The sequence below is a fragment of the Dasypus novemcinctus genome, chromosome 14 (genome assembly GCF_030445035.2).
Source record: "Dasypus novemcinctus isolate mDasNov1 chromosome 14, mDasNov1.1.hap2, whole genome shotgun sequence".
Classification (NCBI taxonomy): Eukaryota; Metazoa; Chordata; class Mammalia; order Cingulata; family Dasypodidae; genus Dasypus; species Dasypus novemcinctus.
Window position 1 is genome coordinate 33,333,082 of NC_080686.1, and position 27,266 is coordinate 33,360,347.

The 27,266-nt window shown below is 37.5% G+C and overlaps 1 protein-coding gene across 1 annotated transcript in view; it reads right to left on the reverse strand.

The window, feature by feature from the left end:
* Positions 1-359: 359 nt before the first annotated feature.
* The window catches only part of LACTB2 (lactamase beta 2), a 31,943-nt gene continuing 5,036 nt past the window's right edge, over positions 360-27,266 (reverse strand). The window contains exons 2-7 of the mRNA XM_004449637.5: positions 23,825-23,988; positions 16,854-16,980; positions 12,491-12,669; positions 10,329-10,477; positions 2,385-2,466; positions 360-997 (exon numbers count right to left, since the gene is read on the reverse strand). Of these exons, the coding sequence (XP_004449694.1) occupies positions 954-997; positions 2,385-2,466; positions 10,329-10,477; positions 12,491-12,669; positions 16,854-16,980; positions 23,825-23,988 (745 nt within the window). The 3' untranslated portion in view covers positions 360-953. The remainder of the gene's footprint in view (positions 998-2,384; positions 2,467-10,328; positions 10,478-12,490; positions 12,670-16,853; positions 16,981-23,824; positions 23,989-27,266) is intronic.

A 27,266-nucleotide genomic window follows, 5' to 3' on the forward strand; every position in this document is an offset into this window, starting at 1 on the left:
GTAGAAAGAGGTAAAGCTGTACAAGAAAGTTTAAAAAAATTAAGAAATTTTTACTCTTAGGGAAAAGCAAAGAAAGAAGATCTTTAGGATTCTGAAATTTAGTACTCTAGTTCGGCAATTTAGTATTATGGCTTGGCAACCTTATGGGTCAAGTAAGTATTGATGGGTTACCTTGAGAACCTAATCACCATTTATGAATATTACTTATATTTAAAAATGCTGACTTATAATCCTCTAACTTAAAAACAAACTTCTGGTATATAAACCATATATAGGTGGTGGATGATTATACTAAAATCTAAACTTGGAAAATAAGTTGGTTGCAGTGATGGATTACAGAAATAATTATCACATAGTGCTTTCTATTGGGAATTTCATATTTTTTAATTACCATTAGTTGATTTCCATGAATCGTTTGCAGGACACCATTATAAGAACATATAAATAATACAAAGTTATAGAACTAATATATAATCATTAAGTATAATTGATAAAAACATGAAAACAAAGCTGATATCTATAGATAGAGACAAGGGTATAAGAAAAAGAAAGATTACATTGAAATCTGTACTGTTAACTGAAACAGCTATAGAAAATAGTATTACTGACTACTGGTAATAGGTAACAAATTTTCAAGAATTACCTCCAATTTATATTACTTAAATTGTATTTTTAGAAAAAATTTTATGTAATCTGAAATTAATGAACTATTGAATTCGGAATAATTTTTGGTAAAATAAGATCAAGGTTAGATAACTAACCTGTTTTATAGATATTATAGATGTTAAAAATATATTGTAATTTATATATTTTAGAATACATATGATATTTTAAAGTCTATCTAGGGCTTTCAGTGTTCTACACTCTATTTTCTATACATAATCCATAGTTAAGAAAACATGCCATTTCTTTAAAAAATAACCAAAACAAATAAAGCTTTTATTAATCAAGAACTAAAGATTAGCTTTCCATTTCTTCTCAGAATCTGTGGTGTTAACTGTGGAAAGAACATAAGAGAGTAAAAAGTTAACAACAGATAAGTAAATGCACTGGATTTTAACCTACTTGTGGCTAGAAAAACATTTATTACTAAAATAATTTTATTGCTCAATATAAAGTTGATTTTTTTTGTACAAATAAAAATATTGCTAAGGCTTCTACACAGAAGTCACATCTTGAACCTCTTGGTTCTAAAAATTAAACTTCTATAGAGATAATTAATTTGAATTAATCTAGCACTAGTAAATAATTACAGAATTATGGCCTTATTGAGTTTACTATCTTCACTATTATTTATTTAAAAAATTTTTTAAAATTCATTAAAAAAAAAATATTACATTAAAAAAATATGAAGTCCCATTCAACCCCACCGCCCCAACCCCCCACTCCCCCCAAAGCAACACTCTCTCCCATCATCATGACACATCCATTGCATTTGGTAAGTACATCTCTGGGCATCGCTGCACCTCATAGTTAATGGTCCACATCATAGCCCATACTCTCCCACGTTCCATCCAGTGGGCCCTGGGGGGATCTACAATGTCCCGTAATTGTCCCTGAAGCACCACCCAGGACAACTCCAAGTCCCGAAAACACCTCCACAACTCATCTCTTCCTCCCATTCCCCGTACCCAGCAGCCACCATGGCCACCCTTCCCACATCAATGCCACATTTTCTCTGTGGACCTTGGATTGGTTGTGTCCGTTGCACTTCTATGTCAAGAGGGGGCTTAGATTCCACATGGATATTGGATGCAATCCTCCTGCTTTCAGTTGTAGGCACTCTAGGCTCCATGGTGTGGTGGTTGACAATATCTTCACTATTTATAACCTTTGTTTGTTGCCAAATCTTCTACATGTAAAATTCTTTGTGGTCTTGTGGTCTGAGTGAAGAGATGCATTCTTCCTGCTAAATAGTTTTGTCATTCTGGTGGGCAAGGATCAGAACTCCTAAGCAAGTCTCTAATTCCTGTGGGAGCATTTAGTTCCAATTTGTGATCACCTGGGTCTTGTGCTACTGATGATTCCTAGTGCCTGTCTCTCTAATTAAAAGAGATACTCAGGAGCAGATGTAGCTCAAGTGGTTGAGTGCCTGTTTCCCACGTATGAGGTCCCGGGTTCAATCCCCAGTACCTCCTAAAAACAAAACAAACAAATGAAAAAACCAACTCTCATTGGGGAGCAGATGTAGCTCACTGGTTGAGCACCTGCTCCCATATATGAGGTCCTGGGCTCAATCCCTGGTAATACTTAAAAAAAACCCAACAAAACGATACCCAGGGGAGAATTCTGGGTGTTATTTTCCCTAAAAGGAAATGAGTGCCATTTATAAAAATATTTTTAATGCTCTTAATAAAAAAATTAAAATTTGGAAGTATACTTACATATTTTTCCTTCTTTTTCTAGTTTTTTCAAATGAAGCAGGAGATTATGTTCAGCCACTTTATGTAAATGCTTGGGAGTTTCCTAAAAGAAAAATGAGGGGGAGAGGAAACCATTTGTTGTTTTTTTTTAAAAAGAATAGTTAACCCATTTAGAACCTTTAAGGAAAAAACAAAATGTAATAAAGAAGAAAGTTAAACACATTTTATATAGTAATAACTGACACAATTTCACTTTGAATAGGACTTGCTTTAGGTCACTGTATTGCCATAGATAAAATAGATCGTTTAAGGATCATAAAGACAATGACAGCATCTGCTTTGTTCACTACTGAATACCCAAAGCTTAATATAATGGCATATAGTAAGAACTCTTTAGTTTTTTTTTTTTTTAAGATTTATTTTTATTTATTTATTTCTCTCCCCTTCCCGCCCCTTTCCCCAGTTGTCTATTCTCTGTGTCCATTTGCTACGTGTTCTTTTTGTCTGCTTCTGTTATTGTCAGCGGCATGGGAATCTATGTTTCTTTTTGTTGCATCATCTTGCTGCGTCAGCTCTCCGTGTCTGCAACACCATTCTTGGGCAGGCTGCACTTTCTTTCACAGTGGGCGGCTCTCCTTATGGGGCTCACTCCTTGCGCATGGGGCTCCCCTACGCAGGGGACACCCCTGCATGGCAGGGCACTCCTTGTGCCCATCAGCACTTCCTGTGGGCCAGCTCCACATGGGTCAAGAAGGCCCGGGGTTTGAACCGCGGATGTCCCATGTGGTAGACGGATGCCCTAACCAATGGGCCAAGTCTGCTTCCCTAGTTTTTTATTAATGAAAAAATGATTAAATGAATGTAAGAATTATTCTTAGATATTTCGATGATACTACAGACAGCAGGCCCTATAGTCCATTTATTAGGATAAATGATAATATCTTTGCACATTTTTATACAAGTATTTACATTTCAACTTCCAATTTTTCCTTTGCTTTTGTTAAAGAAATAATATAATATTTGACAATTGTTTGAATGATAAACAAAGCAAATATTAAGGCTAGTTCTGAAAAAAATAAAAACAAAAACAAAAACTGATTATTGGTCTCAGCCATAAAGTTAGGTTGGGATAGAAGAGGAGAGGGAGAGGAGATAAGAAAAATTCAGAATGATGGAATATGAAATCACAGTCTTTGGGAAAAGTCCCAAGAAAAGGAAGACTTGTGTTTACTGAAGTCATCTACAGTTAGCATTAGAGCAGTACCATTTTAAGTGTCCTGCCTGGACTTGTTGGAAGACTTGCCTGGAAAAATATTTGACAGATATCTCCTCAAGCATGTGAAATACTTTAAAAGGAAGATGGTAAACAGTTATTCTCTATTTTTTTAACAACCTATGCTAAGCCTTTTGTGATATCTGGAATCCTTTGGGATTACCCTGGTAATATCTCTTTTCCATTTCTTATAGCAATTGTTCCAAGCTTTTATTATATCCTTAAATCCCCTGCCCTACTATACTCTTCTCCCTTCACAGGTTCTCTCTCTTTCTGGTTCACAGAAAAAAATAGAAGTTTCCAGGCATCAAGCCACTCATCTTCCAGCCTTTATATTAACAAATGCAAACCTGAAAATAGATTCAGAGCAAAAAATACTCTTCTTTCTTTATCAGGCCAATCTGCCACTTATTCTTGGCATCATCCCCTTGCTATATGTCCTAGAATCTTCCTTCTTCAACTACACCCTTTTTGCATTACATAAACATCTCTCTCTCCAAACTCCTTCCCCATAACTTACAGACATGATCAAGTCTTTCTTATATTAAAACTACTGTCCTATGACCTTTCATTCCCCTTCTCTTTCTTTAACAGCCAAGCTTCTAAATTCACCATCTCTAGTTCTCAGCTCCCTGAAAATGTTTTGCCAAGTTATCTCAATCAAAATCCAATGGATTCTTTTCAGTCCTCATTATACCTGAAGTCAACTGGTTACTATCTTCTTTTTGAAGCCCTCTCTTTCCCTTTGGTTATCCTACCACTCTTACCATTTAATGTTCATCATGGATTTTCCTCCTCCGATTTCCCTTAAATGTTGATATGTCCCAGAGTTGTATCATTGGCTCTCTTCTCTTTTTGCTCAACAAACTCCCCACAGCAATATCATGCATTAATGAATCCCCAAACTCTCCCTTAGCTCCAGTACCATATACTATATCCACCAGTGTGCTTTTCTAGATCTCATTGCTTGACTCCCCTTCTTAAGATCCTTGGATGGTTATTCCCAGATCATTGGCTAAAGCCTCCATTTTTTTTTTTTAAGCATGGCAATCACGCCATCCCATAATCTGATCATGCCAGCATTTCCTTTCTCATTTTCTGCGATGCCCTTCCTGCCCATCCACATTTGTATTGTGCTCCATTCTTACGCAATTTCTTTGTGGATTTTCAAACACTCAGGGTATTACTGCAAATCTTTGAACACATTGCTCCCTCCATGTAGAATGACTTCCTTTTTCCCCTGTTCTGGATTGGAAAATGCTTACTCTTTCTTGAAGATTCAAATGAATCATCAAAAGTTTCTGAAGCCTTTTCCAGACAAGCCTCACTTATAAGCGTGTGGCTTTGGGAAAATTACTTAGAAAAACTGAGACACATAAACTGAAAGTCAGCTGTTAAACTGGAACAGTTTCATCTTTATGTGGTAAGAATTTGAGGGACTATAAGGAAAACATTTAAAATAGTGTTTAGCACAAAGTATGTGCTCAATAAATGAGAGCTATTATGTTAGTCAATATTACAATTATCTGTTAAACATAAACCAAGTCTTCACTAAACCATGAGCCCCTTGAGGGCAGGGGCTTTAGTTATTTGTATTTCTGCAACTGGTCCACTGTGAGGCTCATGAAAAGTCTTCAATGTTTGAAAGAAAAAATTCCTCTATAATATCCAATGCCATTTTAAATGCAACAGGTGTTTAATGTTATTGGTTGAAAGTCAGAATAAATAGTACTTAACATCTGTCTAAAGGATTTATTTATTTATTTTTAAAAAAGATTTTTTTTTTTAATTTATCCCCCCCCATTGTCTGCTCTCTGTGTCCATCTGCTGTGTGCTCTTCTGTGACTGCTTCTATCCTTATGAGCGGTACTGGGAATCTGTGTTTCTTTTTGTTGCATCATCTTGTTGTGTCAGCTCTCTGTGTGTGTGGTGCCATTCCTGGGCAGGCTGTACTTTCTTTCATGCTGGGCGGCTCTCCTTATGGGGCACACTCCTTGTGCGTGGGGCTCCCCTACATGGGGGACACCCCTGCGTGGCACGGCACTCCTTGTGCGCATCATCACTGCCTGTGGGCCAGCTCCACACGGGTCAAGAAGGCCCGGGGTTTGAACCGTGGACCTCCCATGTGGTAGGCGGATGCCCTATCCATTGGGCCAAGTCCGCTTTCCTGTCTAAAGGATTTAAATTGCTATGATGAAATGTTTTCTTATTATTGTATGTTTTTGAAAATAACATCATGGATTGAGAAGACTTAGAATTTTTTTTTAAAGAAAACCTTTAAGATCAAATAAATTCTCATCTGTTGCTCTGTTGTAGATGCAGTTCTTTCTGAAAGGGTAAAGTATAAAAGACCTGTGCCATCCTTTCTATTATCTTCCTAAAGTATGTACATATGGCATTCATATGAATAAGATTACACAGCAGTGAAAACTGTTTCTCCAAAACTGTATTAGTTGTTTTTTAAGACAATTAAAACTTAATTCGTAGTTTCTTTACATTTGCAGAACCCTTTGATCCAACTAAAGCAGAGTGGTTCTGTTTTAGGAGGAGAGAGACCAAATGCTGCTTGATCATCCCCTCTTTCTTGTTGTTTTATACGATATTATGAGACAGATACTATTATCCTCATTTAACAGATGAAAAAATGGATGCAAAGGGGAAGTCATAAACCCAAGGTTACATAGCTAGAAAGTGGCAGAGCTAGTGTTCAAACGCAGGCCAGTTTGAAACATAATACCTGCAAATGTATAGTTAACAGTAAAAATTCATATATGAAAGAGTATGATAAATCAATCTCACCAAAAACATGTAATCCAATTACTAAAATACTATGAAAAATAAGTTTGCCTCTCTTTAATCATTTATGTATATATGTACAATATACTCACTTTTTAAAAACTGAATTAATAAGTAGTAGTAGACTTACAACAGTAATTTATTCACTTAAAATTGTGTTCAGGTATGGAGAACTTGATTTATTAAAACTAAAGACTGATTTTCCTGGAATTACCTTTTAGTAGTAAGCAGGAAGTTTGAGAGAGGTGAATTAATGGTCATGAGAATACAATTAGCTATTATTTTTAACCGTTTGATTACAATTTCTCCTTAGTGCCTAAATCAGTCACAAGAAATAATAATTTACTGCCCTTAAGAGTATGCAACTCACCCGGGAAGTGGACTTGGCCCAATGTATAGGGCGTCCGTCTACCACATGGGAGGTCTGCGGTTTGAACCCCAGGCCTCCTTGACCCATGTTGAGCTGGCCCACGGGCAGTGCTGATGTGCGCAAGGAGTCCCCGCATAGGGGAGCCCCATGCACAAGGAGTGCGCCCCATAAGGAGAGCCACCCAGCGCGAAAGAAAATTCAGTTCACCCAAGAATGGTGCCGCACACACGGAGAGCTGACACAGCAAGATGATGCAACAAAATGAAACACAGATTCCCATGCCACTGACAAAAACAGAAGCGGACAAAGAAGAACATGCAGCACATGGACAGAGAACAGACAACTGGGGGGGGAGGGGTATGGGGAGAGAAATAAATAAAAATAAATCTTAAAAAAAAAAAAAAGAGTATGCAACTCACCCATTATCACTCTAGTATATGCCAAGTGGGTAGAGAAGATTATAACTCTCTAGATTTCTGTTTCGAATATAATAGCTATTAATATTAACCACATGTGGCTATTTAAATTAATTAAATCCAAAACAATTTTAGAAATTAGAACTCTCACACACTGCTGGTAGGACTGTAAAATGGTGCAGTGCCTCAAAAAATTAAGCATAGTTACCTTATAACCCAGCAATTCCACTCTAGGTATGTATCCAAGAAAATGAAAACATATGTCCACATAAAAACTTATACAAGAATGTTCACAGCACTTCATTGCACCATATTTATAACAGCCCCAAAGTGGAAACAACTCAAATGTTCATCAACTGATAAAGAGATAAATAAGATATGGTACAACAGTGAAATAGTCATTGGCCATAAAAAAGAATGAAATTCATGCTACAACACAGGAGAACCAAAAATGGCACTCTCAGTGAAAGAAGCCAGCCACAAAAGATCACATGTTATTTGATTCTATTTATTGGAAATGTCCAGAATAGGGAGATCTATAGAGATAGAAAGTACATTAGTGGCTGCTTAGGGTTGAGGGAAAGGGGAGTACTAAATGGTATAGGATTTCTTTATGGGGTGATGAAATGCTTTAAAATTGATTGTGATGATTGAAAATCATTTTTTAATGAATATACTAAAAACCATTGAACTGTACATGTTAAATGGGTGAATTATATGATAAATGAATTATTAAAGCTATCATTAAGAATACAATTAAATACAATTAAAAATTCAGTTCCTCAGTTACAATAGTCAACTTTTCAGGTGCTCAGTAGCCATGTGTGTGGCTAGACAGTGCAGATACAGATAATTTCTAGCACTGCAGAAAACTCTACCAGAATATAATTTAGGAGACTACCATGAAATATGAAATATTTTCTTGTACCAAATTTACAAAATCTAATTATTGTGCTATATATGACAGTGTTATCTTATTGGTCTAACAGAGTTTATATACTGTCCTAAGTAGTACCTTATTGCAGCAAGACTATGGATTATTAGATTTTTATATACATTTTAAAGATAATCCAAAATTTTAGATTGATCCTATAACTAATTCCCACTACACACATTATACACACACACATGCATGCCCTGCATTAGTTATATGAGGCAAAAGTAAAATTTAATCTGGATCTAGTTCTCTCCTGCCCACGGGGGCCTATCACTCCCACGCCCCCAGTCGATATACATCTATGCAGTACCAGTGCTTTCTAAGGCATAGGCAGTTACTTAATGACTCACCTGTGAAGGTTATCACAGAGTTTTATCTGAACTCAGTTAAAACAATAATAAGGCAACAAAATATATAGTGGCTGTGCTCAAGCATTTTAAGAAAACAAACTATTTCATACAACTTAAATATTTACATTACCCACTCCATCGGTTGGTTTTTATAAAGGTGTTTATTTGGGGTAGGAGCTTACAGATACCAGGCCATTAAGCATAAGTTACTTCCCTCACCAAAGTCTATTCGGAGCAAGATGGCTGCCAATGTCTGCGAGGGTTCAGGCTTCCTGGGTTCCTCCCTTCCTTGCTTTTCTCTGGGTTCAAGGTTCCTTTCCTTCTGGGGCTTGCTTCTCTTTCCTCTGTGAGCTTATTTCCTGGGGCTCCAGTTTAAGACTTTAGCATCAAACTCCAACATCAAAACTCCAACATCAGAGACCCTCAACTGTGTTCTCTGCTATGGCTTTTATGCCATACCCCACAAAGGGGTGGGACTTAATGCCCTAATGATGTGGCCCAATTAAAGCCCTGATCATAACTCAATCACACCCAATAATAGACCAGATTACAAACATAATCCACTATGTATTTTTGGAATTCACAGCTAAATCAAACTGCTACACTCACGTTTTCAAATCTTTTATTACATTCTCAAATGTCTTAAGCCTGTAAACAACATTCCATCTTTTATATGTCTATGACTTTAAATATATTCTATGTGGAATACTCTTCCTTTTTTTCCTTCTCCATGGACTTTTCTACTTATTTTCTGCTTTCTCTATCAAATCTTTCCCCAAACCTACAGACAATCACTCCTGCCTCTAATCTCCCATAGCACTATGTATGATTCTTTTACGGCACTGGTTAAATTCTATTTCTATTATTTGCTTATTCATCTGTCTCCCCAATAGACTGTAAGCTCCTAGAGGACAGGGACCTTCATCTTATTTATTTATTTTTGTATTGCTGGAGTCAAGCACAGGTAGCAATAGTGGTGATGGTGGTGTGATTAATAAAATAATAAAAAAATATTCATTGGATACTTACTATTTGGCACTGTGCTAAGAACTTTACATGTATTACCTCTTAGTCCTTAAAACAATCTTAAAAAAATCAATTACTATCCTCATTTTATAGAGAAACTGAGACTTACAGAAGTTAAATAACTTGCCCAAAGTCACATAGTAGGTGGTAGTGGGAGGGTTAAACCCAGGTAGTCTTACTCCAAAGCCTACATTCCTAACCTCTAAGTTATGCTGCCCACACAGCATAAATCTAAAAAACACTTGCTGAAAAACAATTATACTGATCGCTTGCCATGTAGTACAGTCGTATAGTGATGTACTCAGAGGCCACTGAGGGGTGGGGATTCTTTCTCTATACACTCAGTTACCCTACTCCTGTTCTTTGATGTGTATTTTTTCCATGGTTAGCCATTACTTCTCACTGCTATTATCCCAATATCTATCTCCAGTAGATCAACCCTCTCACTTGCTGCAGGCTAGAAAACCAGATAATCAAGAAGGCTAAAATAATAAATCATTACAGACCGTAATCATGAGGCTGTTGGTAACAATCTCTCCTAGAGTAAGAAGGTTTAATGGCTCATTCAGGATAGTTATAATTGTTTTTCTAAGGCTAGCTTCTTTATGTTTGTTTAATCCCTGAATTCTAGAAAGTTGAGATTTCTGGTCTCAAATCTATACAAGTGGGGTATGACTTACAAAAATAACATATTTATTCTGTTCTGGGATGTGGTAAGTTTATCTTATCTATAGTCTATTAAGTAAATTATTCTAATAAAAATGTGGCTAGGTACAAATAAGAAAAACAAAAATTACCTTGTATATGCTTTCTACAAGCTCCATTATTGTAAATGATTTTTCAACATTCCCATGAAATAATTCAAGAATTTGCTGTTCTCGGATATTTCTATGAGAAATGTATTGTAGAATTTTAGCTTCAGCATTATGGATTACTGGGCCATGTCCTGAAGTAAAATAATTATATTAATTACTTCAACCAATAAAACATATTAAGTGCAAATGAAGTTAATTTATTCTGTTTAAAAATAATTCAGATGAAATATTGAAAAAACATACTAAAATAGACATAAATATAAACTATTAGGTAAGCTAGCCAGGTATAATTATGAGACTTAACAATTATGTACAATGCTAAAAATATTAGTTGATTATGTGATATAAAAATCTTAGAAAATGTTACTGTGCACATTAAAAACACAAAACATTAATAATAAAAATATTCAAAAAATAAAAAAATACAGCAATAAAGATAGCAACCAGAACAAAACCATAGGTAATGTTTCTCTAATGCTCATTTTATGCAGGCTCTGCTCTAAATGCTTAAAACATATTATTCTCCCAACAACCGCATGAGGTAGGACCTGTTATGATGCCCTCTTTATAGCAGAAACTGAAGTACAGGGAGGTGGTTACAGGTCGCAATGCCAGGGAGGGCTGGCTGGGATTCTGACCCAGCCCAACTCCACAAACTGTGCTCTGAGCTGCTATGCTGAGCTTAAGAAAGGCTGAAAGAGGAGAACATGAAAGAACAGCTTCAAGGAACTAATCAAGATCTATTAAAAATTCTCAAGACAAGAGAGCAGATGTAGCTCAGCGGCTGAGAAACTGCTTCCCATGTACAAGGTCCTGGGTTCAATCCCTGGTACCTCCTAAAAAAGAAAAAAAAAATCACAAGACAAATGGAAATTTAATATTCTAGAGTAAAGGCTAGTAATTGAGAAATGTGGAAAATCTAGATCCAGTTATCCTGAAATTTACTTCCTAAGACAGTTCAAATTAATGTCTTTATAAGTCTGCAAGAGGAATGTTTAAACTATTTTAGAACAAAATATCTTGAAGCAGGCCTAACCTACATTGTGGAAAAAACTTGGGCTCTGGTTAGAACACAGACGGTCATTTCTTGGCTGTGTGGCCATGAGGAAGTCCCTGAATCTCTGAGCAATGAGAGCACTGCTGCCTGCTTCACAGGGTTTTTGTGAGGGTGACTGCTGTAGAGTCTCCTGCATAGCACCTCAGGCAGCAAGCTTTAATATAGGGTAGCTATGGCTACAAAGCATAATTTACATATAAGCTCCTGCTGTGGTAATAAGCCACTTGATTCACTAAAGCAACCACTCATTTACCTTTACCTGGCAGCCTCTCATTAGCCTAGCTCGAATGTGAGTGCTCAGAATATCTACTCTCTTCTCTATTAAAAAAAAAAAGAGCTGCCAGCTTTCATTCCTTTTGTCATAACAGTCATCTAAATGCCCGCCGTCACTGTATGCTTCCTATCCTCTCAACAGCAGGAACTCCTGAGAGAACCTAAGAGATCGTTCTGTGGCTGTTTGGACAGGAGTAAATTAAGACTTAGAAAATTAGTCCCTCTTTCCTTTTAGGGCCCCTCCTTGTTAGGTCTTGTGTCATTCTCCACTTTTAGGATAGAGGGGAGATTCATACTATAGAGCAGGGTAGTGGTATCTGAGATACTAGCAACAGGTTTGTTTTTGTTTTTTCCTGGAGAATGGAAATAAATATAGCATTTTACAGTGGATATGGTAGTATGAAGAAACTAAAACTCAGAGGTCAAATGACCAAGGCTTCACAGCTAAATTTGGTCCACAATAGCAATCAAATTAACAAATCTGAAGATAGCTTACGGGATAAAAACATTTTCCTGTTCTAATGTAAGCTTATATCCTTTGTTTAACAGTCTTGAGAACAGTATGGCAGTGTAGTTATTAAAAAAAAGAACCCTCATATGTTCATAAAAAAAGTTCTTCATATTACTTTTGTTTATCTTTTAAAATTTAGCTGCATTGCTAGACAAGACCTTTGAGTGTCATTTAAAGAAGCAGTTTATATGGATCTCTTCAAGGGAAAAAACATAAACAAAACATACTCAAGAGATAAGCCAAAATGAACCTTTCCCACCATTCAATTCAAATGGTTTATTAGATTTTTTTAAAATTACCAACCTGGATATATAATATCAGCTTTAATTTTCAATAGCTCTTTTAGGGAGTTCATATAATCATAGAGGTCTTCAAATATAGTTGTTCCTTCTCCTAGGATGCAATCTCCAGAAAAGAGAGCATTTTCCTCTTCTAAAAGAAGAGCCATATGGTCATCGGTGTGGCCAGGTGTGTATATAACTCTGGTTGAAAGAAATGAGAAACAGTAATGATTACGAACTTGACCTTAGGAGAATGTGTGAGAAATAAATAATTCCCCAGCCTTATCTCTGGAAAAGACAAGAATAAATGAAGCGAATGAGTTAAGAAGCTCCTTTTTATCTTTTGGACCACTGAAATTTCTTATTAGAAAATTGTCCTTTAAATAAAATTTCTCACTCTGAAGTGAAAACTCAACACTTTTCCCACTTTTTTTTTAGTTTTCAAGATAATAAGCACTGAACACAGAAAACATGGAAAATAGAAAGGGAAAGTAATTAAAAAAACATATAGGCAGCAGACTTGGCCCAATGGTTAGAGTGTCTCTCTATCACATGGGGGTCCGCGGTTCAAACCCTGGGCCTCCTTGGCCCATGTGGAGTTGGCCCATGCACAGTGCTGATAAGCGCAAGGAGTGCTTTGCCATGCAGGGGTGTCCCCGCGTAGGGGAGCCCCACGCGCATGAAGTGTGCCTCATAAGGAGAGCCGCCCAGAACTGTAGCTGTGGCCTTCCCATTTACCATGTATAGAATTGATCCCCTCTATATTATAGTTGCTCCAATGGTGAGGCATTAAAGCACTATCGGAAATAAACTCTTGTTGTTTAAGGGGAGCTGGTGGGATTCTGATCTTGTGTTTCTCGCTTTGAATGCTGTTCATATGGTTTGTTCAGTTTGTAAAATTTATCACTTATGGTATGTATACTTTTCTGTTTGTATATTACACGTCAGTAAAGTTTTAAAAAATGTGGCCCTATTCAGGGCAGAAGGGTGTAGGTATTTTCTGAGAGCTGAATATTACTAATCTGCAAAATTAGGTATAGCTCTAATATCTGGGATTCTGTGGTACCTGTTGTTATTAGTCAGCCAAAGAGATGCTGATGCAAAATACCAGAAATCTTCTGGCCTTTATAAAGGGTATTTATTTGGGGTAGGAGCTTACAGATAGAAGGCCATAAAGTATAAGTTACTTCCCTCACCAAAATCTGTTTTCATATGTTGGAGCAAGATGGCTGCTGACGTCTGTGAGGGTTCAGGCTTCCTGGGTTTCTCCCTTCCAGGGTCTTGCTTCTCTCTGGGTTTAGGGTTCTTCTCTTTCTGGGGCTTGCTTCTCTTTCCTCTGTGAGGTTACTTACCGGAGTTCTAGCTTAAGGCTTCAGCATCAAAACTTCAACATCAAAAACCCCAACTCTGTCCTTTGCCATGTCCTAATGATGTGGCCCAATCAAACCCCTAATCATAACTTAATCACGCCCAGGTACAGACCAGATTACAAACATAATGCAATATCTATTTTTGGAATTCATAACCACAGCAAACCACTACAACTATTATAAACCAGCACTGTGGTTTGTAAAGTCAGAATTTTCAGATTTATGACTCAAAGAATCACCTATACTCACTATCCCTTTCATTAACCTGGCTTACAGTTGGTGTGCGATGGGGAAAATGCAGGTTTGTCAAGAAGACTGAGTTCTTTCTTACTTACTTACTTATATCTCTCTTCCCCCCCAGTTGTCTGCTCTCTGTGTCCATTTGCTGTGTGTTCTTCTGTGACTGCTTCTGTCCTTATCAGCGGCACTGGGAATCTGTGTTTCTTCTTATTGCGTCATCTTGTTGTGTCAGCTCTCCGTGTATGTGGCGCCATTCCTGGGCAGGCTGTACTTTCTTTCAGGCTGGGCGGTTCTCCTTATGGGGCGCACTCCTTGCGTGTGGAGCTCCCCTGCGTGGGGGACACCCTTGCATGGCACGGCACTCCTTGCGGGCCAGCTCCACACGGGTCAAGGAGGCCTGGGGTTTGAACTTCCCATGTGGTAGGCGGACGCCCTATCCATTGGGCCAAGTCCGCTTCCCATGAAGACTGAGTTCTTTTTGAAGCAATAATGTAATGTTTGTTCTTGTTGGTATCATGAGCAAATAATATGAGAAAATGTCCTATTTTCAACATTAGCATTTTAAGAAAATTGGTCAAAACTAGCTGGTTTATAAATTAGGTTTTATAATGCACTGCTATAGTGGAAAAAGCACTGCTTTGAAAAGGGGTTTGGATACTTGTTACTTCATGTTCTTTTACACATTATCTGTTCATCTACCTAGCCTCTTTATACATACTTACTACATCTAGAATGAATATTCATTGCCTTCTATGTGGCAGGGATGGAGGATACAAAAATGATCCTCATATCTGTGTTGGAGAATGGCTGATCACCAAGTCCTTTCCCTTTCTCCTGGGTACAGTTAAACTGCAATTAGGGGTGGCACAAGACTGGATTTATAACCAATGCAGTAGGCCTGGCCCATGAAAACCTCCCATACAAGATCCCCTCTGTGCTCTTTCCCCACTGTTGGACTGACTGAGATTAGAATGGCAATCTTGAAGGCCATGTGTTGAAGTACCATCTGGAATGGAAGGACCTGGAACTATTTCTTGAAGGAGGTCACTCAATAATCAGGAACCTTTTTAGGACTTTATGTGATTAATAAATGTATTTCATATTTGAGTCATTTTATGTTTCTGGGTTGGCTTATGGTAACTGGCATTAACTTAACTAATATAGGGACCTGAATGAGCTCATCACCATTTAAGGAGACACCTATATACACAAAATCTCCAATAAAACTTAACGAAGTACAACAATAAATACAAGCTATGTGAAAGGAGTTAATTATGCTCAGGTGGGGTTCTTGTAGTAAGTAACATGTGAACTGGACTTTCAAGGATGAGTTGATAAGAATTTACCAGGGAAATGAGTAGGGGGGAGGGGGAATGGCTAGCAAAGGTGAAGCTATGAGAACAGGCATAAACGTGGCAAATGGAGCAGGTGGATATATCTATTCGTGAGGGGAGTAGTGCGAGCTAGGAGCAGAAAAGTGGTTTGGGTCCAGACTAAGGCTTGGTAAGGGAAGTCATATTTTGTATGCAATGAGAGCAATTAAAGATCACAAATGACACAGGACAGAAATGGAAGACTAGAAAGGGGGGCGAGCCTGGTGACAGAAGGGTTATGTAGAACACAGTGGTAGTGGGTGTGAAGAAAACGTGACATACATTTTCTGAGGAAAAGCTAACTGATCAGATGGGGAAAGGCAGAGCTAAAGGCAGAGGAGTCAGAGGTAACCTCAATGCTTCGATCTTAGAAAATGAATGAAGTCTCAAGTAGTGACAGAAATAGAGAATCTGAAATTAGAAAGCTAGTATAGATTATGACGGGGGGAGCACAATTAGTTCTGTTTTAAAACTGCTGAGTTTGAAATACCTTTTGGAATCCCTCAAATGGGTCGTAAGGGATTATGGGTCCGACCTAAAATATATTTACTTTAGGTATAGGTATGGGTCCTCTTCTGGAACTGAGAGCGTTAGAAAGCTCTGAATTGAATTAATAGGTAGATCCTTAAACTATCCTAGGAGGAGATGCTAATTGTTTTTTAATTTATATTTAATTTATTAAAAATGATAATGATTCAAACAATTTTAAAAAGGGTTTATCAAGTGAATGGTCTTTCTTTTCCTGTTTCTCAAACTACCTGCAGCAGTTTTGATATGGTTATGAATTCCAAAAATAGATACTAGATTATGCTTGTAATCTGGTCTGTGCCTGGGCATGACTGAGTTATGATTAGGGCGTTGAGTCCCCACCCACCAAGGGCAGATAAAACGCATGGGGAAGAACAGAGCTGAGGGGTTTCAAATGCTGGAGTTTTGATGTTGGAGTTGATGCTGAAGACTTAAGCTGGAGCCCTGGGAAGTAAGCTCAGAGAGGAAAGAGAAGCCAGCCCTAGGAAGGAAGGAACCTTGAACCTAGAGAAAAACAAGCTCCAGGAACGTAGAAACCTAGGAAGCCTGAACCCTCACAGATGTCGACAGCCATCTTGCTCCAAATAGACTTTGGTGAGAAAGTAACTTATGCTTTATGGACTGGTATCTGTAAGCTGCTACCCCAAATAAATACCAACCAATTTCTGGTATTTTGCATCAGCACCCCTTTGGCTGAGTAATACACTACCCATTTTTTTCCCCCAGAGTAATCAATGTTATCAGATTCCTTGTACATCCTTCCTAAGATGTTCTTCACACACACAAGCAAATATGCATAAATATTTCTCTTCTCCTTTTTCATAACATATACACATATACTCTCACCTTCCCCAGCCAAAGCATCTTAACTTACCTTAGAGTGGCTCCCTCAGTCTCAAGTACATCTCCGTCCTTCAGATAAACATACTGTTGTTCTCCATTTCCTATAATTTCTTCTTTGGGAGGATTACGTGGAAGTTTTTTAATGCAATATGTAGTGCCTAGTTATAAAACATGTAAAATATATTAAGTCAATTTTAAATGTTAACTCGGCCTCTTGTGAGATGAACTTTTATAGTGCTAACCTGTATGAATGACTAAAAAGAATACTGTACTTGCAACATTAAGAGATAATATAGAATGGGATGAATTATAGCAGCATGTCTCTGAGATTTCTTACGTCTCAACAAAAGAGCTTTTTATTCTCTCATAGGCCTCTAGTTCTCTATAAAAGCCTTTGTGTTTTCTAGCGACTCCTATTTTGTGAAAAAAATGTGAAAGGACTTCTTCCAGAATACCAGCTAGCTTTGCTATTAAGACAGGTGTTGAAGAGGCGGTAATAAAGAACCTGGAAACTTGTCTCTATCTAGGTGCCTAAAAAATAGTTGAAGAAGTCATGCCAGGAGTTACTATTAAAAGGATGACAGCCTTAAGGTCCTTGCTATGAGTGCTGAGAGGGTGCCCCAAACCTGGTGCCAAATAGGAAAACTTTAAAGTAAGTTTCACCTATACTGCCTCTTACTCAGGCAAAGAAAATCAATCCACTAACCAATCAGCAGCTGAGTGCCAATTACCAACCCAGTATATTATGTACAGTGAATAAAAGCAAGTTATAAAAGCTACAAGACTTATGAAAAGGAAACAATGAACCATACTCAGCACGTTTAAGGAGTGCCAAATGAATGGTTCAGCTAACAAAAGCAACAGAAGTTCAGAGAATGGAGAAACAGTTGGAAAAGGATTCATAAATATGACAGAACTTAAGGAGAGACTCAAAGGAGGAGAAGGATGGGAAAAGATATGGAGAAAGACTCATGAGGTAAGCAGAACAGCATCTGTCAGGCATGGCAGTGAGAAGGAGCATGGCACATGTTGGACCACACACGGTGATGAACTTGTCAAAAGCAAGACACTGGTTGGGGAAAATGGACTAAGCTGGCTCGGGAAGATTGGATCAGGTGAGGGAGGACCTTAAGTTGCCTTTCATATACTAGGGGAATTTAAATTTGACTGTGTATGTGGCCACTGCACACTCTTGGGTAAAATAAGGAAATAGTGTTAACCAGGTGATCAGCATGGCTGCTGCAGTTGGGGAGATAGGCGCGGGAGTGAGCAAGCAGACTGAGAGGGAAGGGCTGCACCAGTCCAGTTGGGTGGGAGGTACTCAACACTGGGGCGGGGTGGAAGCACTGGAAATTCGGAGAGAGAAAAAGATATTTTAAAGAAAAATTGGCAAGGCAAAGAAATCTGTCTAGAATGGAGGATAGAGGAGATAAAAAAATATGAAATAAAAATAAAACAAGGGAAGCAGATTTGGCCCAATGGATAGGGCATCCACCTACCACATGGGAGGCCCAAGATTCAAACCCAGGGCCTCCTGACCCATGTGATGAGCTGGCCCATGAGCAGTGTTGATGTGCGCAGAGTGCTGTGCCACACAGGGGTGTCCCCCGTGTAGGGGAGCCCCGTGTGCAAGGAGTGTGCCCTGAAAGGAGAGCCACCCAGCACAAAAAAAGTGCAGCCTGCACACATGGAAAGCTGACGTGGCAAGATGATGCAATCAAAAAGAGACAGATGCTCAGTGCTGCTTACAAGATTACAAGCGGACACAGAACACACAGCAAATGGACATAGTGAGCAGACAACTGGAGGAGGGGAAGGGGTGCGGGGAAGGGGAGAGACATTTTAAAAAAATTAAATAAATAAAATAAAACAAGCAACAGCAAAGAGCACCTTCCTCCCCCCAACCTCAAACTCCATTATTTTGTATCCTGGAGGCTGGGAAATGACTATGTATAATATGTCTGTTTTCATTACCAATGCAGGATGGTGAGGTGTTTTTTTTGTTTTTGTTTTTAAACTGCATTATTCAGATTTTCAGTAAAGATGTGAAGGCCATATTTCTAGTTATGAGAGCTTGGCAGACAATCCTAAAAAATCACAATTATTTCAAAATTACAAAATAAATGTCATAATATAACTTGGTGTCCATTTAAAAAATTATGTACAAATATGAATACACATATCATATCCTATTCACAATAGCAATCTATAGGTAGGATGAAGAAATGATATGCTGAAAGCAATAATATAACTCAAAATTATTTTAATATCAGCTTTAACAAGATATGAGTCACATATGAGATTCATCCTTTTAGAGTATACAATTCAGTGGTTTTTAGTACACTAGGAATTATACCATCATCACCACTATCTAATTAGAGAACATTTTCATCACCCCAAAAAGAAGACCCATATCCTCATTCCATTCCCTCCTTCCTCCAGCCCCTGCAACCACTAATCTACTTTCTCTATCATATAATTAATTTAACAGGAGCAAACCCTGAGTCAGTTGTTAAGGTTTCAATAATGGATTATATAACTTCATTACTAACGCTAATTATTTAAGCTGAGATGTGATATTGTTGATACACGACACGGCTGATTCTCCTTATTCATGGTAGGGATATTTTACAAAAGTCACTGCAAGCACCACTGAATAACTCAATACTTAACCATTGATCCTAGGGAAAATACAGGGTTAGGTTCCTGCAAACAGAGGCTGTAACATTTTCATCAGCTGATCAATACATTATCCTGTTTTACGTGTGTTTCTGTTTAAAGAGACCTTATTTAACATACATTGTTCAGTCACTAACGACCTCACAGCCAATCACACTACAACTCGTCCCTGACTGGACAAAGTTTATCCAACACACGTATTTTCTCCTTGAGGCACATCACAGCCTTCCTCCGCTCAGGAACACTAGACAGCACTTCCGCCCGCTTCTTGGCAGCCATTTTAAGCAATGTAATCACCAACCAAAAGGACAAAAATATGAAAAGCACGGTACTAAATATACTGTGAAAAGGATGCTTTTTAACAGTGAGTACAGTTCTCAGCTGGGAACATGTGTGTTGGGTTACTCAAATTTTTTTGCTGTTCTGCCCATGTCTGTGAAAGTGCTGCAAATAATGATTCTGTGGAGACAAATAAGCTTTAGTGATTAGGTGAATTGGCAAATACAAAATCTGCAAATTATGAGGATCACCTATAATTTCTAATATAACCATATTCTGATTGAATAGCGCAGAAGCAAACTGACTCCTGGGATGCAGAGGTGAAATACTTGGCAAAGACCTGACTTCAGTAGCAAAATAATTTTAAATTCTCAGATAAATTTATTTTACAAAATTACTCAACAACAAACAGTACATATCCAAAATAACTGAAAACAGATACTAGAATAAGTACATGTACACACATGTTCTTAACAGCACTATTCATAATAGCCAAAAGGTGGGAACTGAGTAAATGGCCTTTAATGGATGAATGGATCAATACAATTGTTGTATCTGTACAATGGAGTATTACTGTGCCATAAAAAAGAACAAAGTACTTATACATGCTACAAGAACCTCCCAAGCATTGGCCAAGTGAAAGAAGCCACAAACAAAAGGACCAAATACTGTATGAGTCCATTTATATGAAATATTCAGAACAGATAAAGCCATAGTGACAGAATACAAAATGGCAGTTGCCAGGGCTGGAGGGAGTGGGGAATAGGGAGAGATGCTTTGGAGTGATGGAAATGTTTTGGAACTAGGAAAAGGTAACTGTGGTACAACTTTGTGAATGTACTAAGTAAACAGTTCATTTATAAAATGGTGAATTTTATGTTATGTGAATTTTACCTCAATAAATTATTATTAAAAACACCCCCACAAAAAACAAAACTAACCAAACCAAACATTTGTGAGGGTTGAACTGTGTACACCCCAAGAGATGCGTTCAAGTCCTAATTCCTGGTACCTGTGCAAGTGGAAATGGGACTTAATGGAAATGGGGACTTCGCAGAGACAATCAAGTTAAGACAAAGTCACTGTGGATAAAACTGGGCCCTAAATCCAATCACTGGTATCTTTATAAGAGAAAAGAGAGCGATATTAGGATACAGACACAGAGGACAAAGGAGGAAGGGGGCCATGTGACGGCAGAGATTAGAATGATGAGGTGCAAACCAAGGGGTGCCAAGGATTGCCGGGAACCACCAGAAGCCAGAAGAGCCAAGAAGGAATTCCTCCCTAGAGCCTTCAGAGGGAACCTGGCACAGCCAACATCTTGATTTGAGACTTCGAGCCTCCAAGAGCGTGAGAAAATACATTTGTGTTGTTTCAAGCTACCCAATTTGTGGTAATTTGTTATGGCAGCTCTAGGAAAGCAATAAAATATTCAAGCAGCCTAGGGCTACATAGTTCTCATTTCCAGTAAAATTCTGGCTCCCTATAAACCACTAGGAGTTTCCAAAAAATACAGTGTTCTAAAATTCTGTAAGCAGGATGCTTGGAAATTATACTGTATCTTCCCACAGAAATCTTATTAAATGGCATTTATATTTTTGGTGTGGCCTATAAAAATAATGGTTATTAGCAGTGAAAATTAGTCAAAAAGTTTCTGCCATACCAATAATTAAACAACACAATAAATCAATAACATGAAACAAAAATGCTAAGGTTTCAGAGAATGGAAAAATGCATGGAATTTTTTTGGGGGGGGGGTAAAGATTATAAAAGGTACCTCTGTACAATTTCTCTTTTTTTTTCCTAAAGATTTATTTTTTAATTTATTCCGTCCCCCGCCCCCGGTTGTCTGCTCTCTGTATCCATTCCCTGTGTGTTCTTCTGTGACCGCTTCTATCCTCATCAGTGGCACCGGGAATCTGTGTTTCTTTTTGTTGCGTCATCTTGTTGTGTCAGCTCTCCGTGTGTGGGGCCATTCTTGGGCAGGCTGCACTTTCTTTCGTGTTGGGTGGTTCTCCTTATGGGGTACACTCCTTGCGCGTGGGGCTCCCCTATGCAGGGGACACCTCTGAGTGGCAGGGTACTCCTTGCTCACTTCGGCACTGCGCATGGGCCAGCTCCACATGGGTCAAGGAGGCCTGGGGTTTGAACCGCATAAATCCCATTGGGCCAAGTCCGCTTCCCATGTACAATTTCAATGATGAACAAATCAGGGTCTACAACTTTGCTAACCTCATAATTAAATCCAGTAAGAAAGGCACTTCTAAAATAAAGTATATTAAGATTTCAGTGACTACAAAGCAGCATCAATTTTCTCTTTGATTTTCTTTTAGTTAATCCAAAACAGGTCATCTACTTCATTAAAATATTCACTATTTTCTATGGAACCCAAAACTATTTTAATTTTTAATTTAAAGATAGTAGGAGTTGAGTGCCCATTAACAGGGGTCTGGATAAACAAATTGTGGTATGTTCATACAATGGAATCCTTCTTGGTAATAGAGAGGAACAAACTACTGACACAAGCAAAGTGGGTGAATCTCAAAAACATAATGTCAAGTGAAAAGAAGCCAGAAATAAAAGAGTGATTATGCTTCTATTAGGTGAAATTCTAGAACAGGCAAAGCTAATATATAGTGAAAGTAAGTAGTTCAGTGATTTGCTGGAAGTACAAGGAAGAATCACTGCCAAGGGGCACAGGGCCCCCCCTTTTTGGGTTGGTGGAAATGTTGTATATCTTGACTGAAATGGTACCATGGCTGTTTACATTTGTTAAAACTCACCAAAATGTATCCTTGAGATGGGTGCATTTTATGCATGTAAATTAAAGCTCAATAAAGTTGATTTATGAAGGAAAAAATTTTGTCTCATAAACAATTTTTTTGATTGATTTTAAAAAATTGAAATTATTTTTTTGTGGTAACATACATATAAAATTTGCCATTTGCATCATTTTTCTTTAAATTAGAAAGGCTGTAGATTTACAGAAAAATCATGCATAAAATACAGGGTTCCCATATACCACCCTATTATTAATACCTTGCATTAGTGTGGTACATTTGCTATAATTCATGAGAGAACTTTTTAATAATTGTACTAATAACTATAGTCTGTTGTTTATAATAGAGTTCACTGTGCTGTACAGTCCTGTGTTTTTTAAAAATTTTTATTCTAATAATACATATACAACCTAAATTTTCCCCTTTTAACCACATTCAAATATAAAATTCAGTCCTGTTGATTACATTCACGATGTGCTACTACCAGCACAATCAATTACTAAAACTTTTCTATTACCTCAAGTAGAAACTCTGTACCCACCAAGAAGTAACTCCCATGCCTATTTCCTCCCTTCCTCTGACAACCTCCAATCTACTTTCTGTCTCTGTGAATTTGCTTATTCTAGGTATTTCACATAAGTGGAATCATACAATATTTGTCCTATGTGCCTTGTGATGGCACAAGGTATGTGATGATTAGATAAGGGAAAATGGAGAGAGAAAATAAAATGTCAGTACTGAATTGGTTTGAGGGACAGAAAGTTATCAATATAATGATATTTTCCAGAATTTTAGTATATTTTAGTAATTGCCTTAAAGTTATGGAAGACCTGAGATCATCTGTTTAAAATGTGGACATTATTAACAGCATCTAGCTGACAGTAACTGATATAAAGTGCCTAGCACAGTTTTTTGGCATGTGGTATACGCACAACAGTTGTTAGCTATGATTACCTTTTTTTTTTTAGTGATTCAATTTTAAGTAGTAATTCTCACACAGACTGAATTACCACTCACTTTCACCATCAGGAAAGGGGAAAAATAAAAGTTAGAGGAAGACTTGAAACAGAAAACATGACTTTTTCTTTCTTTCTTTGTTAAAATTGGGGACATTACTCCACAGTAACGTTAATTTCCTAAAATACCTCTTAAACATAGGCAGTGAATTCAGTGAAAAGGTTTACTAGCTTACTTAGCTCTATAACCAAAATAAATTGTTTCAAAAAAGCCGCTTTCCTCAATGAACTTAATGTTTTCTGCTTACCATTACTGATGTTTTTACAAATATCTACTATGCCTCCAGTGTGGTCCCGGTGCCAATGAGTCACTATGATTTCCTGGATTGCTGTGTTAAATTCAGTCAGAGCTTGCTTTAAACAACTGATATATTCTGGAATTGCTGGTTCTCCAGTGTCAATGAGGATTCTCCTGAAAGTTAAATGGAAGATAATCACATAATGGGAATAAAGAGTTAACACTATCATATTATTCATGCAGATAATTTATATTAAATTTAAAAGACGGCATACATTTTTCCTTTTAACACACTGTATAAAACCAGTTATGTGTTACTTCAGCTTAACTATAGTAATTTCACCTTAAGAAGGTTTTTTTGAAAAAGATTATAGTTAAATGTAAAAATGTCACACTGAACAAGTAAGTCAAACACTCACGCAGCACTTACAATAAGCATGAAACTTCCCCAAAACCTTATGTTAACAAATGTATTCCTCAGAACAACCTTAAAAGGTAGGTGGTTCATTATTAGATGATGAAGTTAAGTAACTTGTCCAAGATTACTCCACAAATAAATGACAGAACCAGCATACAAAACCCAGTAATCAGGCTCTAGAAATAAGTGCACTTATCTACTCTTCTTCCAAGAGCTTTCACAAAGTCCTCAAATATCTCATAGATATGAAAGAATTTATTCAATGGTATCCCTAAAGAAGCACAGATTCATATCTTACCTTATGTCCTAGATTCATAACTTACAGTCTCTCCTACACATGAAAATCATGGTGGTAGGGAAGCACGGGAAAAATGTTTGAGCTGGTTTCTTTCTTTACTTAGACAACCCACCCTATTAGTTATATTTTTATGCTTATGGCTCTAGACCTTTCTTATATTTGTCCTTTCGCACTAATATTACAGGATGGCCTTTCTCTATGATGTTTTCTTTAATCAGAGAAATCAGGGTAACATTTTCCTGCTCAAGAATCAATTCGCCAGCTCCTTATTTTGTGCTCTTTTACAGTAACACCTTGCTATTTCAGGCTGGCCGAGACAGTAGTCTTGATAGAAAGCTGAATTTCTCACTTATTTCTTCTTCCATCAATAAGTTTACAGGTTACCTACTACGTGCCACATCCTTATTTCTTACAGTAAGCAAAACAAAGATCCTTGCTTACATTCTAGTGGCAGGTAGGAAGGGGGAGCTGTGTATGACCAAAAACAAACAATAAGAGTAAAAAACAGAAAGCATTTTGCAGAACATTAAAATACGGAAATAGATAGCAGGTAACTGGATGGCTATTTTATATTGAGCAGTTTGTATCCCTAACCCTATTCCCTGAGAGAGGCAGCCAGTAAAAACAAACCATTCTCTCACAGGGGGGCAGGTCACTGGTCTCTACATCCTAAGACCAGTACAGCAGCTTATCTATTTCAGAAGTCCATTCTGGAGAGAGAACAACCAGATGGTTATACTGGTCCCAGGGGGCATTAGAAGGTCCCATTGGCAGTGGATATTTAAGGAGGAAATGGTTTAGAGATCTTGGAGACACAATAACAGGACTTTTAGACAACTGGACATAGAAGGGAAGGGAAAGCGTTTCTAGGTGGGGTGATGAGTGTGCTATTAACCAAGACTGAACATTAGAGGGGATTTGAGATGAGTTTGGTTTGGGTCATGGTGAATTTTGATGGCATCCCTAGCCCACCTCCCTTGTTTTTCCTCCATGCATACTATACTATATATAATATATATTATATATTCACGTTTGTTTACTTATGGCCTATTTCTTCCTCTTTTCCATCTCCCCACAAATTTGAGCCCAAATGAGGCAGGAGCCTTGTCTGTTTGATTCATTGGTATCTCCAGGGCTTAGACACAAGCCTGTCACAGACACTCAATAAATATTTGATGGATGAATGAGTAAGGCAGGAGGTTTATTTTTGTTCTTATTTAAGTATCCAAACAATCCCGAGATTTTAGTCTCATTTTACAGATGAGGAAACTGAGGTCTTGACAAGTTAAATAATTTGCCCAATGTCACAAACTCTAGCAGTTTATATGTTTAGATCCAGATCTATCTGACTCTAATGCCCATTTTCTTTGGGTCTGAGGAACAACTGTAGGTAACGGGTTCTTATCTTTTTTTTTAACCACATACAGTATGGTAAAGTCCAAGGGCCTCTCTCAAAATAATGTTTTGAAGGGCATAACATAAAATATGGAGGATTACGAAGCAAACCAATGATCAAAACACAAAATTTGTCATATATTACATGTTTTTTTCTTATCATATTAAATACAAGACCAGTACCAAATCTTATAATTACAATAATTTCTAAGTAGTGATGAATGTATACATTATTTTGAGGTATCTATCCTGACTGTAACATGTAATGAAAATATTAGGGAAAAAACCCAAAAGTACTGCTATTACTACTGTAGTTTGTTGTCTATATTAATAATCGAATAAAATGCCAATTTTCAATTTGAGGTTAATAAAAATGTAATTCTTTCTTCCCCATCCATGGTTACAGACGTCCTGAATTATATCCATGGAGTCTTTGGGGGTACAGACCACATGTCAAGAACCCCTGATTATATTAGAGGACAAGGAGAAAGGAGAGGATAAAATCAGGCCTGACTTACTGTGAATTAACTATTAATTCTGTTTATGTATCTCCAGTGTCTGAACAGTCCTGGCACATAATAGGCACTCAGTAAATATCTGTTGAGTGAATTTAGTTCACATGTTAATGAATAATGAACACTTACATGTACAAGATAACATGGTGCATACCTTGTAAGATGCAAAGTTCAGCAAGACACAGAATTTATGGATTCATTTCCATATCTACAATACATGTGCAGTACTTGGCAAAGTACACATTTAGTCATTCACTAAATAAAAAATATACAAAACTATAACACTACGATACTCCCACGTTACTTTATAGCCCACTATCCTGCATTTTGGCCACCTCCATGGATTTGGAGTTATGTGGTATTTAACCACAAATTGTTGCCCTTTAATAAGTATTTTTCGGCTGCTTTGAAGGTCTTCTGGCCCTTGAGAAGAATTCTTCCATGCTTCAAACAAAAACTTCTCAATTTTTTTTCAAATCACCAAGGAACCTTTTTTTAAATCCTTGCCTCCGACTCCTCCCATGGAACTCTCTTTTGAAATACACTGTAATATAAAACTAAATTTAAACAATAATGTCTTATTTTTAATTAAGGACACAGAGCATATAAAAAACCATGACTGGAAATTAGCAGGGTTAATATCCACATGTGGTAACACCTAGTAGCCAAGAAAGCTCTTTTAGAATGCCTGTGCTGCCTGCTTGCCAACGAAAACACGTGAGCGATGTGAGGCCCTGGCACTAGAAGCATGGTTCACCGGCCTCCCTTTGAAGATCCTCTAAGGGATCTGGCTTGGTCTAAAAAGCTGAATCTGGCAAAGTAATAA